Source organism: Lepisma saccharinum, chromosome 6 (genome assembly GCF_977018435.1).
Source record: "Lepisma saccharinum chromosome 6, izLepSacc3.1, whole genome shotgun sequence".
Lineage (NCBI taxonomy): Eukaryota > Metazoa > Arthropoda > Insecta > Zygentoma > Lepismatidae > Lepisma > Lepisma saccharinum.
The window spans coordinates 20,952,421-20,971,726 of NC_139234.1; the positions used below are offsets into that span (position 1 = coordinate 20,952,421).

At 39.1% G+C, this 19,306-nt stretch overlaps 2 protein-coding genes across 3 annotated transcripts in view; both read right to left on the reverse strand.

The window, feature by feature from the left end:
* Positions 1-19,306, reverse strand: part of LOC145988615 (uncharacterized) — a 627,408-nt gene that overhangs the window by 604,724 nt on the left and 3,378 nt on the right. The window lies entirely within an intron of this gene.
* LOC145989012 (uncharacterized) overlaps positions 10,197-19,306 on the reverse strand; it is a 51,320-nt gene continuing 42,210 nt past the window's right edge. The window contains exon 3 of the mRNA XM_083124312.1: positions 10,197-10,442. Within this exon, the coding sequence (XP_082980438.1) occupies positions 10,197-10,442 (246 nt within the window). The remainder of the gene's footprint in view (positions 10,443-19,306) is intronic.

Below are 19,306 nucleotides of genomic sequence, written 5' to 3' on the forward strand. Positions count from 1 at the left end.
AAAAACTGTAACGAGTTTTATGTAAAACTTACAAATATTACGGATAATATATCACAAATACACGAATTTTTAAAAAAAATTTCACCAGGAAGTTTGAACGATTTTCAACATGAATTTGTGTGATATTGGGGATTTTTTTGTGGTGACCAAAGTTGCTTCTTGAACGAAGAATGTTGGTGTAAATATTTGATATTTCTTATATCCTTTCTAACTATATTTACGGTGAGGATAAATGTTCAAATGTAACTTCCTCTGAGCTTCCAGTCCTTCCAAAAGAGAAACAAATGAACTTAAATTCTCTACGATAAAATATTGTCTTCCTTGTACAGTGTTAAGATGATCGCCTCCAGATGATGACGTCAGGACTGAGCGCTGCGGCCTGAGCCTCCAAGATGGTCTTGGTATACAACGGATTGACCCAACCTTATACTTCTATTAACCTTGGGTAGTTCGGGGCGCAAGCTAGGCCTATGCGACCATACGTACGCCGATAGCCACGCATTGAGGTTGTGTGTTTTAGTTGAGTCAAGACACCGCCAAAGCAAAATCCTCACACTCATTCCAAGTATATTTGCGCTATAATTGCAATAAATAAAGAATAAAACCTTTCATTTTATCTACTGCAGTAATGTGGTTTTATAATTCTGTGCTGTGAAGTATTATCTTTGCCTAACACTACCCCTATACCTGAGAGGAATCTGTGTACTTCAGCGAGTCTCATTGTTCACCGCTGAGCATTATTCTTATTAAATAAAACACAACCACTTAATACCTCGTTAATAATAAAACGCTTAATAAACATATCAACAGTATGTGTTCCTACCTAGGTTATTAGCGATGGAAATGTCTGATGGAAGAAAAGAAACGATGAATTAGGAGAAGCAGTCCGCAGCGTTCGCTAAAAATACCTCTCCGCATTTGCCTAGAGGGATACACACAGCCACGATGGAAGGCCTTAGCTAGAAATTAAATATTATTTAATTTCTGGTAGCCCCTCCCGCTGTCCCTTTTAACACCCGAAATGTTTGGCCAAGTTTATATATGCACAGATAGACCAATCGGGATGGACCTACAGTTTAAAGTGGGATCCAAACCACACTGCAATGTGTCCCTACGGGAAATCGAACCCGGGACCAGTTTGATAGCAAGGCGACAACGGTAACCACTACGCTACGACAAGATCCTTTCAGCAACTTCATAGAACATTCGAAGGAAATTCGCCTGAATGACCTTCGCTGGAATTCTTATGCAACTTACGAAATTTGAAAGATAGAAATGGAAAGTGTTCACTACTCGTCAAGATCCAAAGATATCAAGCACTCCCATTCCAAAATAGAAACCAGTCGATCAATGTCCGTCCGCTGGTCACGATTTCTCCAACGTGTCTGCCACGAGCGAGGATGCCTTTGTGGAAAACGGGGCAGGATTTACACTGGTTCGTCACATACGAAACTGATGTATCCGCCGGTTCTTATACATGTTTCCACACTTCCCTTGCAATTTAATTGATGTCTTTTACATAACACTTATGTAAGAAACTCATTACCCACGGTTTTAAGCGTTGGACAAATTGTTGCTAATACAATTATGAGTCCAAAAAGGGCTCTGGCGTAACAGTGTTTGCACACAAGTGTAAAAATGTACAAAGCTCCTACCAGCACCAAGACGGAGACAAATTTTCACAATTTTCTCAAGTTCAGTTAACTGACAAACAAGTTCCAAAAGCTTGGTTCATTTTTTAGTGTTCGCATCGATAATACAACAGTAAGGAAACAAAATTTAAATTATTATTATTATTATTATTAACTGTAACAAAGATGTTATGTGTAATATTAATAACTGCAAAGAAGACTTTTAGCAGATAACAACCATTCATGTCAATCCACGCAAGTGAATTTCTAATCAGGCGGGACGGGAAAGCCGGGTTCGATTCCCGGAGTGGGTGCTCTAGGGTGGGAATTTTGTTCCCTCATAAAGCGGCTCTGTGGCTCACCCAGACTCCAATCAATGGGTACCTGGGGGCAACCCTGGGAGGTAAAGGCGGACAGAGCGTGGTGCTGATTAAATCACCTCCTAAATGGCCGAGATCGAGAATGTGTGGGGCCCTACTTACACGTACCCTAAATGTGTCTTCATGGCACGGTGCTATATGCACGGGGAACTTTACCTTACATGTATGTAACTGGTGATCTGAATAGAAAAAAACTCAAACTCATTCTTAAAACATCAGAAGCTTCTGGATTTACATTCCATTCAATTTTTATTGGGATTCGAATCTTAGCTATCATTCACTCAAGAAATAAAACACTTTCACGTTTACAATCCGATTAATTTGGACGAATCATGTGGATGAATTTCGACAAAGACTGTTTTTTTAATTCACTTTACGCTGATCGGGACTGAGTTTATGGTTTAAAGTGGGATGGAAATCACTGCGCATTGTCCTTACAGAGAAAATTGCACCTGGGACCACTTGGTTAACAGTTGACAGCAAGAACAGCCAATATATAGGGGAGGCCTTGGATGATTTTTTAATTTGTTGTGTGTGAAGTGACCAAATAACAAACAAGGATTGGTCTACATTCTACTACTACACGAGACTTGAGATTCTGCACCGTCTGATACATGGAACAACGTGTGAATGTTCACAAAACGGCACTGAATTATAAACATCTAAAATATGGTAATTTGTTTTGAATTACTCTGTATTACCGAGCTTTCGAAAAGTTGTGGATCTTAAGTTAACACGTTCTTTTAATCGAAGCGCACTGTTGTTACAAACAAGAAAACAGTAACACAAGATTTCATAACACACTTAAGACGTCACTTAGGATATGGACAATGCTTCTTTGTCCTTTAAATAAAAAAAAAACAATCCCAAGTTTTAAGGAATTTAAGTATTTATGACTTATAGCACGCTCTATACTTATCTGTATAAAATGAAATTCTTGTACTAAACCTCACATTTCACAATACAATATATCAATTTTCACAACATTAATTCGTACTGCTATTTTTTAATTCGTTGTAGTAATTTTATTGGCTCACACCGCCTATTTGTGCGATTTTCTGCCAAAGTTGTCGAGTTCAGGTACTATTATGTATTTTTTCTTTAAAAAAGTATATAGATTTAGGTATGACAACACACTGTGACCTGTGTTCGAATTGAAGAAAATCCAGAGTAGAGGATCAGTTGCGGAACTAGGGGGACGTGGTGGGGCAGTTGACCCCAGCTCCACTTGTTGCCCCGGCATCATGGCCTCTTAATGCTAAGCCTTGTCTACAAAGAAAAAATATACTGTCCTTGGGTCTCACTTTCTTCGGGTAGCTCTTTCATTGAAGTTGGTGATTTTATTGCCACAGCCAGTTCCTGGTGTGCAGTAATTACACTAGCACTTCTCTGTAGAAGCAATTTAAGTATTTTGATTTTACTGCTGAAAAACAGCGTACATGCGTAATGCAGCAAGCAGTTTGTGATGATATATGACATATACACAATATTACAATTAAAACAAAAAAGTGTACTATATAATAAAATTTAGTGAGAAGACCAATTTCATAAAAATAAAGAAAAATACAAATTTAAAAAGTACGATGTAATCACATATGTTAAAAAACATAGTAATAGTAAAATTACACATGTTATTATCATAATTACAGGTTACTAGGATCTAGTGAAATATGACAGTATTGGGATATAAAAAAATTAAAATACCTATTATGTCTAAAATAAGAAGTGACAGAAATTGCAAAGAAGTCTGAATATATAATGACGGGTCTTTAGTGTAATTTTAGGTAATAAATATGGCACATTAAGTTTTCCATTAATTAATTTGGAAATGTAATTGTAATAGTTAATATTTCTTCTTTCCAAGAGACACGAAATATTAAGTTTGTCTAATATATTCTAATATTCATAATAAAACCTAAAAAGTCTGAATTTAAAATATAAAAATGAGAAATCTTTTCTGTTCATTTTCAAGCATGTCTTTCATATTATTATTAGATGCAAAATTCCAAGTTGTTGTACTGTATTCCAAAATAGGTCTCACATATACAGTGAAAAACTGAATTAACAATAATAGATTGTTTGAATTCGACCATTTGTTAATTAAGTGGCAGCTTTTCTTTCTAACTTTTCTTGCAATTTCATATAAATAAAGCCTCATGTCTAAAACGACACCCAAATCTTTGATAACTTCAACTCTTTTAACTACACATGAGTCTAATTTATAATTATAACTGCACCACTAAAATTTCCTTGTAAAAATGATTCATTACAAGTTGATTATTAGCCACCCAGTTACTGACTGCATTAAGATCAGATTGCAACTGAACATGTCTATCATCAGTGTATATTTTGATATCATCAGCTTAAAATATATATTTAGCATGCTTGATTACTTTAGAAACATCATTCAAATAGACAGCAAAGAGAAGAAGTCCCAATTGAGATCCATGGGGAACTCCTTTGTGTATTTTACCTGGAGTTGAAAATGTTGATTTAATCCTTACACAGAAAGTTCTATTACAAAGATAACTCATGAACCAGGCACAATATCCAGGAACACATCCATTATTGTTGAGTTTCTGCACTAATAAATTATGATTGACACTATCAAAAGCTTTGGATAAATCAAGGTATATAACATCTAGTCGACTCTTGTTACAGAAGGATTGAAAAGCATCAAGTTATCAGAACTGATAGATTTGTTTTTTTAGATCTTCCTGGTATGAACCCATGTTGACATTCATTAATTATACTCTTAGTATTAAAATATAAAGATTTGTGTATAAGAGATTCGAAGATCTTACTAAAAATATTAACAATAGTAATCGGTCTGTAATTAGAAATTTTGCTGTTTCCAGTTATCTTTTGAATTGGCACCACAGTTACTTCCTTCCATAATTTGGGGAAGATGCCAGTCTTTAATGATTTGTTTGAAAACTGTTTGAGGAAATCTAACACAACATTGGAAAGACAAAATTCTACTACAAATAACTAAGTTCGTGCCTTCTTTAGCGTTCCTTTCTTTCTTTGCAACTGATAGCTGCACTGAGCTCACGATTCGAAAATAAATGCACAAGGGCCAGATAATTATTTATTACTGCCGACACAGATTGATGCCACACAACAAATGTCAAACATTTTGCTAATTTCCATCTTTGTTGTTGCCACTGCTTCACCCCACTCTAAAATATACTTTTGATTTTTGCTCATTTGACTGACCATAAAATAAAGTGCATCCATAACAGATTTAAATTGCAATAAAAAATAATAATGGAAATAAATGACAAAATAATAATAAATATTCACGATTACCACCTCCCCAACAAGAAAATATACCAGAATAATATATTCCAATGCTGAGTATAATAATATCTGTATATTTTTTCACAACATCGTGAACAGAAAGCTGGAATTTATGACTCAAACAGTGAATGACTGTCATGGCATACAAAAAATAATAGAATAGAACACACATTCAGAGGGTGGGAATGAACATTTAAATGTAGAGCTGGGGATCGAAAAAGTAGAAGGGGGAAATTTCCCTCGCACTGACTGGCACGTCATCATAATTAGGCCAAAGATTATGAACAAAATAATGTCATGCTTAGTTACAAAAATTGCAAATAACACCAGCTATATACTTTGTCCACAAGGGAGAAGACGTGCCAATCTTTTTCCATTCATAAAACCAGAATCATTCAAGTCAGCAGTGTCAACGGAAAAGACATGAAATGAAAAACAAGAGTTCAACAACCAAATAACAAGAAAGAAAACAAAAACGCCGCCGCTGGTCGTTCCTTAATTGGCCAACCGTTATTAGCAAACGGAAATTGTGCTGGAAGTAAAATTTACAGCAAAGAATTTCTGGCCCAAAGTTTCTACATGATCTGGAATGCGTTGGAAACAATGTGCAGAGCTAATTATGTTGTTGGGAGGAAGCAGGTGACCGTGCTGACCCGGGGCAGGGAAACGTACATGCTGCTTCCGTTAGGTCAATTCGGATGTTAAACTGTGTAGAGGATGCCATCGGTAATAAAAACCAGCGTGGATGCAGGAAATTGCATTTCATGGAATGTTCAGAGTAACCTGTGAACTTTTAGTCCTTCAAATCATCTTCCCACTCACCAAAAAACTAATACTTTCGTTTTGCGTTGAGACTATTTCTGCTGACAATATGCTTGATTCAGGATACAATTGTTCTTCAGCTTTTGTAGATGAGTATGTTTAACGTCATTGATAGCCTGGGTGCGAAGACAAGAACAGTATTACAACACCATCTTTACAAACGGGATCCTACCTTCCGGCCCCCCAAGTAGCTTCAGACATGTTGCAATGTGCAGGATACTTTTACCAACAAATGAATCTTATTGGTTGAAGATCTGAACAAATGCTGATTTTTAAGATGATAATTTCCATTAGAGAGAACTTAAATAGTACTTCTTCAAAACGATTCATTAATTCGTGATAAAATATTTCGTAGTTCTGCAAAACGATTAATTCCTGCTAAAATATTTCTCACTTCTGCAAACTAGTAATACATTCTTGCTAAAATATTTCTCACTTCTGCAAAACGATTAATAGATTCGTGCTAAAATATTTCTCACTTCTGCAAAACGATTAATAGATTCGTGCTAAAATATTTCTCACTTCTGCAAAACGATTAATAGATTCGTGCTAAAATATTTCTCACTTCTGCAAAACGATTAATACATTAGTGCTAAAATATTTCGTAGTCCTGCAACACTGTCAGGAATTTTAAAACGGACTTTGACTTCACTTTCAGTAGTCAATGTCATAAGTTATCATCTGATATCTTTGTTTCTTTTTTGGAAATCCAGGTTAATAGGACTCTCCCTTCCCCTCGGTCCAACTCACTGTGCATACATAATCATTATTCGAAAAATAATAATATAGAGCTAAAAGTTGACAAGCATAACTTTGAAGGGGTTGAAAGTTTTGTTTATCTTGGATCAACAGTTAGTAATAATAATAGCGTTAGTGAAGAGACACAAAAAAAATAATTGTAGGAAATCGAGCATACTTTGCAAATCTCACAGTTTTAATATCACATCTAATATCAAGATCAACAAAAATTAAAATATATGTTACAGTAATACGACCAGTGGTAGTATATGACTCAGGAGTTGGAATATTAGTGCCGAAGATGCCAACAAATTACGTGTAATCGAATTAAAAATAATACGAAGAATTTATGGACCTGTCAAAGATGGAAATATATGGAGAAGGCGCAATATCATGGAAATAGACAAAACATTAGAAAATGAAGATATTGCGAGATTTGTAAAACCAAATCGATTAAAAGATGGATGCGACATATTGAGAGAATGCAAGCAGGAAGGATACCAAGATGGAAGGGAGAAGAAAAAGAGGAAGGCAACGAAACCGCTGGCTAGATGAAGTGGAGAGCGATCTGAAAACACTAGGAGTTAGAAATTGGAGAAATTGATTGGATTGATGTTTTAAGTCCACTTTACACACATTAAGGCTAATCGGGACTGGACCTACAGTTTAAAGTGGAATCCGAACCACTATGTGCCTCCACCGGGTATCGAACCCGGGACTCCTTGATTACAAGGCAACGACGCTACCACTGCGCCATCGGAGAGGCCCAAAATTGGAGAAATGCTGTAAAGGATAGAGAAGAACGAAGAGCTGTAATTGGGGAGGCCAAGGTTCATCCAGAACTGTAGGGCCGGATAAGTAAGTAAGGTATACATTACATACTTGTGCGTGTGTCAACCTTCACGGTACTTCCCTATAGACCGTCATTGTATTTCGTAAGCGAGTGATAGCAAATTTCAAAGTTTAATTGGCATGATCCTTTTGATTGAATGAGGTTATTTTACGTAGCATTTCTGTCACTTTTGGTTCGATCCCCGGCGGGGGAGAACTGGGATTTTTTCCACCTGTTCAAGCGACTCCGGCGCCCACCGCAGCGTCGTATAAAGTGGGTACGTGGAGGAAACTCTGGGAGATAAAGGCGGCCAGGGGCGTGGTGCTGATCACATCACCCCCCCCCTTCGGCCGTGATCAAGAAAGTGTGGCGCCCCAAATCCACACACCTTATACGCCTTCATGGCGTGGTGCAGAGCACAGGGGAGCACTTTACTTGTCTGTCACTTTGGATATTCGCTACGATGAGAGTGGAGATTTTTTCTAGTGTAGAGTCACAAATAATGTAATCATTCTGTGTATACTAAGATGCAGGCTAAGCCTCCCCGATGGCGCAGTGGCAACGTCGTCGCCTTGTAATCAACGTGTCCCAGGTTCGATACCCGGTGGAGGGCCATTGGCTAGGATAACACTTTAAACTGTAGGCCTAGTCCCGATTAGCCTAACTGTGCATCAAGTGGACTTAAAACACCAATCCAATTAATAAGAAGCAGACTGTGTTTATTTATTTTGAGTTTTAAGTCCATTCTTATGCACATACAGGCAGGCTAATTGGGACGCGCATTTTTTTCCCAGTCACTTGTGAATGCGGTTTGATTCCTTGCTCTCTGATTGGCTGTTGGAAAGTTACGGTGCTGTGATTGTGAGAATATCTTGTTTGAGCTGTACGTTAGGTTAAGTTAGATTAGATTAAAAAGCAGCAAATTTGCGCTAAAAATTAGGAAATAAGACATTCTCACAATCACAGCACCGTAACTTTCCAACAGCCAATCAGAGAGCAAGAAACGAAACCGCATCCACAAGTTAACTGGAAAAAAATCGCAATTGGGACTAGACCTACAGTTTAAAGTGGGATCCGAACCACTATGTTCTTCCACCGAGACCTCTTGATTACAAGCAGACGACGTTATCACTACGCCATCGGGGAGGCCGCAGATAACTGGGGAAGAAAAATAATCCTGTTCGTCACTTACTGACAGCTGTGAACTACTTGTTAGCAAGTTCACATACAAACGTCACACGTTCATTGTATTGCAGTGAGACATAAAAGAACTGTCACGTATTTTCCAGCACGTGCAAATTTCATGTAAGAAAATGAGTTAGTTTTCCTGAACCAACCTTTATGCAATGGATAGACTACTACTGGTATACGCCTGTGATGCCATGTGATTCTTCTTACCAACGTATTACAAGGAAAAAATCACAAATGCCAACCACATTGTCACTATGTGGTCATGGAAGACCGCAGGATTTTTTTTTACTTTTTACAAGGAGAGGCTATTTTTTGCAGCGGGGGCAAATGAGGAATATTAACCCCCATAACAGAGCTGGTCCCTCAAAAAACACTCCTTCAGCAACACCCTTCCAATAATTAACATAAATCACTGTGACTGAAATGAATTAAAATGCATGTGTGTAATATATAATTTTATAGTAATATTTTTCAGGGGGTCCTTGGCCTCCCCTTGCCCCTTTCCGGACGTCCATGATTGTGGCTGTGGTTTAGTTAATGCGATTCACAGGGTGTGAATTAAGGGGAGGAGGGGAAGGGATTCCCACCTCAGACAAGTTACCATGGCAATGACATAGGTATTACAGTTCCGACAGTATATATACAGATTATGACCAGCAAACACTAAGTTCAATTACTGTTAGTTAAGAAAACATTATAATTATATTAATAAATTTAATGAAACAAGTTCTAGGGAGGGGGAAACCTTCTCCATGCCCATGACTACCCTTGGGGCTGCTTCCCCAAGGATAAAGTCAATGCACGCCACTGCCGATATGTTTGTGTGCTAAATATGGGATACACATTTCCTACTCGCACCTCAATTCGGCAAGGAATTGTCAATTGGAAGCAGTGGCGTACCCCGAATTTTCAAAAGGGGGGGGATTATGTATACTTTTTTTTTAGTAGTCAATCGTCACTTTGCTATATTTTCCTGCCTTTGACTTTCTTTTTTTTTAGGAATTGTGGGTTATGACACCAACAACCTCCCGTAAGCACGTTACTGATGGGATGGTAAATAAATTTCTGGCACCTATAAAAATGTTAACCTTGCTGCATCAAGGACAACCCCCATGCCCTCCCTCGAACGTAAATCGCACTTTCGGTTTCGTGGTTAGGTCGAGACCAAAATACTTTTTTTTTTTCATTTTAATATATAAATCTGTTCCGTTCTCGGTATCGTGAAGTCTGGAAGAAGAGCCTGGTCTCATCTTGCATCAGGTGACCTTCTACTCTCCCCACAGACAATGACTGCTAAAATTATGGAGAAGTCGATGCGTGGAACAGCAGCATCAGTTTCCTCATGGGGAAATCCACGTGGACAAGCACGTGGGGAAGTCGTTGGCTACAATACACCTTGACAGGAAATGTCGGCGATGTGGAAAGGACAAACTCAGCGACACTGAAATCGCGAAGGTCAGGAGGTTTTTTCTTCTTTCCGACGAGATCAGCAAGAACGGATCGCATGGAGCTGACGTAGATTCCAGACAACTCGAAGATCGAGACCTGACACAAGGAAGTACAAAGTGTTTAAAATGCAAGCAAAACGATGGAACGAGGGCTACAGCACATATGTGCCTAAATTGCAGGTTTCTTAAACGGAGAGGAACCCATTCGGCAACCTTTTTTTTCTCTCGCACAATTTAAATTCGGTCCAAGTTGAATATTGTTTTATTTCAATATGGAACTTGGACACTATTTAAACCGATCCGGAAAAAAGGTTACTGGAACGCATTTAAATTGATCCGAAAAAAACGTTCGTGAACCGTATTTAAATTCAGCCGGAAAGAAGGTTCTTTATGGTCCAGAAATCATTTACGCTTGTTGATTTTCTCTCCTGGACCGGAACGAATGTATTTAAAATTCTTGGCTCTTTAACAACCCTGCTAAATTGTACATGTTTTAGAAACGTACAAAAAATAATGAAAAATATTTTTTTTAAAAATCTCAAATATCCATAACAGTTTTACATTAAAGATTCGAAAATTGAATATCACAGGGTCATACCCACACACAAACACACAAAAAAAATCACATATAACTTATTTGGAGGTTCAACTTTTTACTCCCCAAGTCAAGAACGTTCCTGCGCCGCTGTGCAGTACGGAAGTAAGGTTTTTATTAGCTGAAAACTGTTTCAAATGTCACTGAAATGAAGCTATGTAAGCCCAGACATGGAGGGAAAAGGACTGGCAGTGCGACGTGAATGTAAGGCAAACAAACAGCCTCTGCTAAAAATAAAAACCTCAAGCACACAACCGCAACGTGGTATAATTAAAAAGTAAATTGTGGCTGTTTTGCTGGGGAAAATGGCGGCGCTGTGTGTGAGGCAGTAGCATGCACGACCACCTGTAACAACCCAGTAAGCCGGGCCGTTCCGCTCCGATGAGCGTCTTGGTCCGCTCTGTAATGGACGTAAGCTGTGTTTCACGTGGCATGCGGTGGCAAATTGCCAGGTTTACGACGAAAACAACCGGTATGAGGGGCTCAGCAATAAAAGCGAAAGGTGGCAGCATAGGATTGCAGTTTTGCCCAGAATTTCTATTGTCACCGAGTTGGCATAAGGTTTATAAAGTTTCAGACCTTCAGTCTATATAAAGAACGATGGGTGCGCTTTGATTCGCCTAGTGATGAGCTGGCCTGGCGTCGGAGGGAAGGCTAGGATTTTTACATCGGCGTTTGTGAAAGTACTTCAATCTTACTGTAGGAATATGTTCCTTCATACAAAGCCGCATTTACACCGGGGTTGCTAACACATGTTACCAACAAATGTTATTAATAGGGCTCGGAAGATGAGGAAAAATCCTTTTTTTTTTCATTCTTCCTAGAGTCCGAAGACGAGGCCCAACATAATATATGTTCATTTTGGGTCATTGTAGGCCAGAAAAAGGTGGGTTTGATTTGTCCTTTGCCTTTTTCGGCGTTTTTTGGCATAGTGGTCCTTTTTTAGCCTTTTTTTTAGGTCTTAACGACTTTTTTTTGCAACTTCACCTAACTTCCAATAAGTTTTTACTGCCCATTCTCAATTCGAATCATCATCAGTTCATCACCTCTTAAACATCCTTTCTGTAGTAAAGAAATAAAAATAAAAAACAAAAAAAGAAATATATTTGAACTATCCCTGAAATGAGAGAAAAACATTCTTGACTGAAAGAAGATGCATTTTATTCGTATAGTTTTTCGCACTGTGTGTTCCATACCACCATAATTTTGTAATATTTTTTATTCATTAAATATGTAATTAAAACTGAAGTTATTAATTAATTCGGATCACATTTATACGTCTTTTTTTCCGTTTTTAGGTCCTTTTTGTTTTTGGTTTTGGGGTCGCTAAGATGAATACTGACACTCCCAACGTCGTTCAACTCCAAGACACCTCTGTCACCCCTATGGATGGGGGTGGGAAGGGGATGACATGTAAAACGACCGATATTAGTGTGGAATCCATAGTTTTCGGGGTCGCTAAGATGAATAGTGATACTGCCAATGCAGTTCAACTCCAAGTTCATTTTACACTATAGTTAGAATTCAATATTTCCCTTTCTAATAGAAGATTGGGATAAATAAATACCCGGCAATCAGCTAGTCAGAATATAAATTAGTTCAATTAGTATTTGAACAGAATAACAAAGTAAAAAAGCATTACACCGAAAAAAATCTCATATTCTACCATTTTAATCCAAAGACTAAATACACAAGACATTTATGTGCCATTGTAGGGACAATGCTAGAATGCTTAAAGTTGCCTTGCCTTTCAATGTAGCAAACATGATTAATAAACCGTGTCACACTTTAAAAAGTGCAAATCTCAGATTTATGAAAATATAACGTTTCATGGTTCTTTCCCCATATCTTCATTTATTACTGATATTTTAATACATTTTATGTAGCTTAATAATCGACGTAAAAGATCCGCTACCAACATCAACGTGAGGTTCTCTCCGCAACTTAGAACTTACTGTTCCTTTTTGCCCCCAACACTAACGAGAATTGTGACAGAATTGAAATGTGTACATTTTGCTAAGTTATACCTTGTTCCCTTACCTCCATTGCCATGTGTTTGTCAAAAGTTTATGCTCACATAGGCTAATCGAGGCTAAACCTACAGATTAAAGTGAGATCCAAATCATTGTGCAAGTGCCGCCTCCACCGGATATCGAACTTGAGACCCTTTGAATACAAGACGATGACTTTAATCGCTCCGCTACCATGTGTTTGTACAGATTCATACCTGTAACGATACAGAACAAAAGAGTGTGGAAGCAAGACGGGGGGGGGGGAGAATATAGTTTCTATAATAATAATAATAATAATAATAATCCAAAAGCCCAGGAAGGGCCTTGGCTTATCTCCCGACTGCCAGTCTCCCTCCCACAATCCTACCTAGAGGTGTGGAGATCTTCAACCAGTAATGGGGTGACGTGGAGTTATCACGTTGTACCCTCAGCCATTATATATTTCCGAGACCGGATCACTCTACTCACTCGTAGCTCCCCAATTTCCTCACGACGGTGGGTTGCCACTGGTCCTATACACAGGCCGAAAACCCAGAGACAGACTCCAGGCGGACTCGAACCTATGCCGTCCCGCAGACGGAGTCCAAAGCACAGCGCCTCAGGCCACGGAGGAGGACAGAACATAGTTTCTGGAGAAAGTAATTTATAAACCTATAGGCTACAGCTCTGAGTGTCAAATTCTGTAAAGCGAGTTTTCAATGACAGACGCATCAAGTCCCATTGCAGTTGTTTCTGCCTTTCGTTACTGGAATCCGTCACTTTGTTCTCAAGTAACTTCACGATGCTGGGTAAACACGGAAATTTTGAAGCTCCCATCGGGATTGGTTGGAACCAGACCTCACGAAGAAAAAGCGCTAACCATTACACTACAAGCGAGCCATAATAAACCCCTACATAGCACACAAATATCTGTGCCTCGGCTACAAGAGCAGCTATTAATAGATTTTTATTGCATGCCATACCTGATTCATACTTATTTCAGCAGATTGAGTGATTACTAAAATTATAGGGTACATCAGGTATGAAGCTATTTGGACCATTCTCGTATTATAGCAACATAAGACCCTTTAGTAAAAACACAATTAAGTTAAGTCAGTGAATTAAAAAGAACATTTATAGATTATAACCAGCAATATGGAGAAAAATTAGAACTAAAATCACTACGTCACTGATGAAAGCCCAGGCCGTACGAGTGGTCCTCAGCATGCAGAAAATGCATAACACAACACACAAACAAATCGCCGTGGGTCTATGCGCAAGAGCCTCTGTTGCCTGCAAGAATGCAGTTACCAGGGTGTCCTACGTGGAAGAGAGGATGACTTTTGAGTGCCTTTCCAATAATAATAATAATAAAATAAATAAATGTCTGGTGAAGGAAGCGTGTGTTCTCCTGAAACGCCTGTCTGAATATAAGGAACATCTTTTCAAATACCATCTAATTTCCATTGCGTTTTTGTTTTTAAGTACACTTTATGTATAGATAGGCTAATCGGGACTGGACTAGAGTTTAAAGTGGGATCCGAACCACTATGTGTATCGAACACGGGACCCTTTGATTACAAGGCGACGACGTTACCACTATGCCATCGGGAAGGCCCAGCCATCTTCGTGGACGAAGAGATGGACAAAGTAAGTACAACGAGATGTACAGAAAGCAAGTTCTTCCTGCATACGCACGCAGAGGTGCTAAACAGACGAAATTTTACAATTCCATTTCAACTGTGTTTGTAACACTGCTAATTCAATTATACGTGAATGTCTAAGCATGTTCTCATGTCTTGTTTTCGAGTTCTTCGCGCACACTGGAACTATTCTCATACTTGACTTCAAACACCGTGTCACTTCTATCATTTTCTTTCACAATCCACTTCAAGTGATCCGTCGGCAGGGCGCGTAGTGGCGAAGCGTGACACTTTTACGTAGTCATCGCAGATTTGCCAAACGTCAGTGTCAATCTTTCGGGGCACAATATTTCTCTGCGATAAACGCCAAGGTCACTGCCAATTCAATGTAAAAGCTCATACCACAGACCTTACGACTACAAAAGACACATAATTCTATCCCATACCACGAGAATTATTAAATATGATGGAAACTGAAATGCAAACACCTCAATTGTCGCGTTTAAAGGTAAGAAGAATCAGCACTTTAGGCCATTTTTCATTTTCTTTCATACCGAATGCGACAGGAGCGCGACGACGCTTACTTCACCTTGAAGCTATGGTCCACGCGAAACGCGTGCACCTCAGCTTCGAGGTGAGGTACGTGTCACCAAGCTCTGCTTCATTTACTGTCAACGTACCATGCGTCTGAGACTTGTGTATGTTCCCCGGCAGGTGAAGGCAAGCGTAGTGGTGAGTGTCCCGTTTTTTTACACCCGACGCGACTGGAGCACGGTGACGCTTGCCTCACCTCGAAGATGAGGTCCACGCGAACCATGTTTCGCCGCCAACTGTTTTGATAATGAAAAGCAGATTTCATATCGTTCAATGTGTGCTTTTTCTCTTAACAAGTGGAAATAGCAGACATACGAGTGGTGTGCCCAGGATTTTCGAAGGGGAATGGGGTTACGTGTACCTTTTAGTAGTCATTTCTGAATTCCTCACTATGCCTTCCTTTTCTTTCTTCAGGGATTATGACCCTCACCAACCTCTCCTTGAGCACGCCACTGACACTTGGAAGAATCTTGATGACTCCAGAGAAACCCTGCCGTGGCTGTAAACATGGGGATGGGGGCTGAAAAAAAGGACCTGTTATGAACCAGACCTTCAAGAGTGGGGGAAAGTACAGGTCGTTGGACCTGTCTGCCTGTTCGGAAGCGTTCGGCTGTTCTCGGCACCGGCAGAGACCAGATTCGCACCATTCTGCGATGAACTGAACCGTCGTACACCATTGCCTTCGATAGGAAACTTGGCGGGAGGAGGGTTCGGCGCGAGGGGTAGTACTGGGGCCTCATTTCGATGCGCAAAGATTAGCGAATCTCTTCCGTATTTCAAGCTGTTTCATGCTGTCGCTTGGCTTATCTCGCACAAATATGCGAGTATTCTATTTTTTCTTTACTTTTTCTCTAAAATATATAAAATGCAATATCTTTATTATTTTGCTTGGTCATCGCCGCATCTCCAGATGGCCGGACCTCTGAGGGAGTGTGACTCCCCGGGTAGACTCTAGTTCGGGGTCTCGCTGGGTATTATCACAGTTCCAGCATAAGTAGCTCTAGAGCTCACCCAGCCTCCAATAAATTGGTACCTGGGAGGCCGGAGCGTGGTGCTGATCACATTACATTCACTAAGGAAAACCGAGAATGTATGGGACTATCTCCACGTCAGTGGCGTATACTGAGTCGAAGATCTGGGCTATCTCACAATGTCACGTGGTCCTAGGCTATGAATAGAAATAAGTTTACCAACTCATAAGAAATGAGGTTGCCAACTCATAGGAAATGAGGTTGCCAACTCACAAGAAATCAGGTTGCCAACTCACAAGAAATCAGGTTGCCAACTCACAAGAAATGAGGTTGCCAACTCATAGGAAATCAGGTTGCCAACTCATAGGAAATCAGGTTGCCAACTCATAGGAAATCAGGTTGCCAACTCCAAAATCACCATCATCATTTCACTGATATAAATAATTTAATTTACAATTTCTGATCGATTTTCCTCCTGTGTTTTATTCTCTAGGCTTCGCAGATAGCCTAGCGAGCCTAGAAGATACGCTCCTGCTCCACGGCACGGTACAATGCACACTGATCTAAGGGGAGGCGATTGGTCCTCGCGTAGATCTCATGTACGAGTCTGTTCAAAAGTAAACTCAGCAGCAGTTTCTTTATAAGCTTGTCGCGTCATTTTACGTTGTTTCAGTTCCAGACTACAACTGTTAAGGAACGCGTCAAGTATCTGAGCGCTCAGCGAGCAATGTCATCGCTCAGCTACTTGACGGTCAAATAAGCGTTGCTCTGTGAGTGCTGCTCACTTGCTCCCTAAGCGAACACGAACCTTCTTGCTGCCATAGGTCTAAGCCACAGAATATATCCTTTTTTGTGTTTCGATCTTGTAAGGCAAAGAGGGTAATTACAAAGAAAGCTCAAGTAATTTATTCCAAATATACACAGTAGTTTTGGAAAGTTGCACACGTGTGCGAAAAAGAAAATTCATTAGTTGTTTTTTTTTTCCACATCAACTACATCAATAATTAACAGCTTTTCAAAATCTCTGAAATCTTGCCCACTCGCCGCAGCCACATTGATCACAGATTACTCCAAGGCACTGATAGTTTGATCAATGAGCACACAGACTCCAATAAATTGTCTGCTGAACGAGCATCGCTCAGATACTCGACGCGCCCCAGGTGAGGGAGTGTTCCGTGCTTGAGGCGATTTTCAGAGGACTGAAGCGTGGGCAAACAAAAACGTGGAGGATGGCACGACGAACCATAACAAAACCGTTAGAGCCTACCTATTCTCCTGATTTGGCACCTGCGGACATCTTTCCGCTTTCCGATGATGAAATTCACTCTCAAGAACCAGACGATAGTAGATATTCAAGACAATTCATCATGGGACGTACAGGCTCTTCCAGAAAAAATGATGTATTAACAGCGACGGAGCCCTTTGAAGGGAGCAGGTTCGGTTTCTTTTTGAACAGACCTCGTATATAACTTATCTAGACATGGACTTGCACAATCCACAGCACATTGCTGACGATAGTGCCGTTCCATTAGACCTACGAAAGAACCAGAAAATCGTTAAGCAAGAATACGGTACTCTTAGAGTTTACCGAGAAGGTGTCAATTAATCTCCTCAGCACAACTCTGAACCATTTGTTCAGGCTCAGCTGCAGAGCGTTGCAAATATTTTCTAGGTCGGTTTGTTATTCTATGATTCTCTTCTGGTTCACGAGATTCGCTGAACTTCGTAAATATAATCGTGGACACGATTGTTTGCGTAGCAACGGAAGCCTTTCTGCGAAGTGCCATGTTCACTTCTTTCCGAACTGACAAAGCAAAAACAAGCCTGGGGCGATGTCGTCAGAAGTACGTTGCACAATCGTCACTACCGCTGCTGTTTATCCACGAGGACGGAGGGGTCCGATCCGAAACAAGTGTCTCATAATTAGAGCCCGGAAGTTTGGCAAAATGCCTCTTTTTATCTACTGCATATATTGATAAAATTTTTCCGGATATACGTTTTTTATGTTGTTTCGAATGTTTTAGAAGCCTTTTAATTTTGCCTATTTGGGACCCCACTGCCTATTTTTAATTATAATGCCTTTTTCAATGAAATTGGGCAATTTTTTTTTAACAAAAGTGTGTATATTTTTCTCCCTTTTATTATGTGAATAATTTTCGCCTTATTTAAGTAATATTGAACTCATGCATGTTTCAACATTGCTGAAGGAGAAAAGTGTGAGAAAAAAGTATTTCATACTGAGTTAGGATATTGCCTTTCGGTTAACATTGCCTTGTGTATGATTGACTGCTGAAAACCTGTTGCAGAACATCTGCACAATTACGTCATCACGTCCAACGTCCGTGTCAGGAGGTTATTGACAAGAAACAGCACTAATGCCCAAGGGCCTTTGCATCAATTCCAAAATAAAGTTCTCTATCTTTAGTTTAGTTCTGCACTTTGGAGGAAAAGGATCGTGTAGTTGTCATCATGCCGAAATTTAGGGTGCCATCAAGTGGTAAGTTACATGATTACGTGCGTGGATTTGGTGAAAATTGAAATGCTCTTTCCAATGTAGATTTTAACATTTTGCCAGAAATTATAGATAAAAGTAAGCGACTTCCAAATGTGCCTTTTTTTCGGTTTATTTTGCCTTTTTTTCATTTTTAATGCCTATTTTCAACATTATAAATGCCTTTTTGCCTGCCTATTTTAACGAAAATAAATGCCTGAACTTCCGGGCTCTACTCATAATAATAATAACAATAATGTTTAATTTAAAATATAATAATATAATATATTAACGAAAATAAATGCCTGAACTTCCGGGCTCTACTCATAATAACAATAATGTTTAATTTAAAATATAATAATATAATATATTAACGAAAATAAATGCCTGAACTTCCGGGCTCTACTCATAATAATAATAATAACAATAATGTTTAATTTAAAATAATTGTATTAAATTAATTAAAATATTCAAATTCATGAATATTATATTATTAACAGATCAATATAACGACGTTAAGGATACTGGTAAACGTATCAAGTAAAATTCCTGGTAATTCTTGCATAAATGATCTTTGGTACTGTCGTTCAAAGTCGTATGATCACAATATAGTCCTAACCGTCCAATAAGTTCGGCGGAAATAAAAAAAAAACTCGATAATAATATTTTCATTATT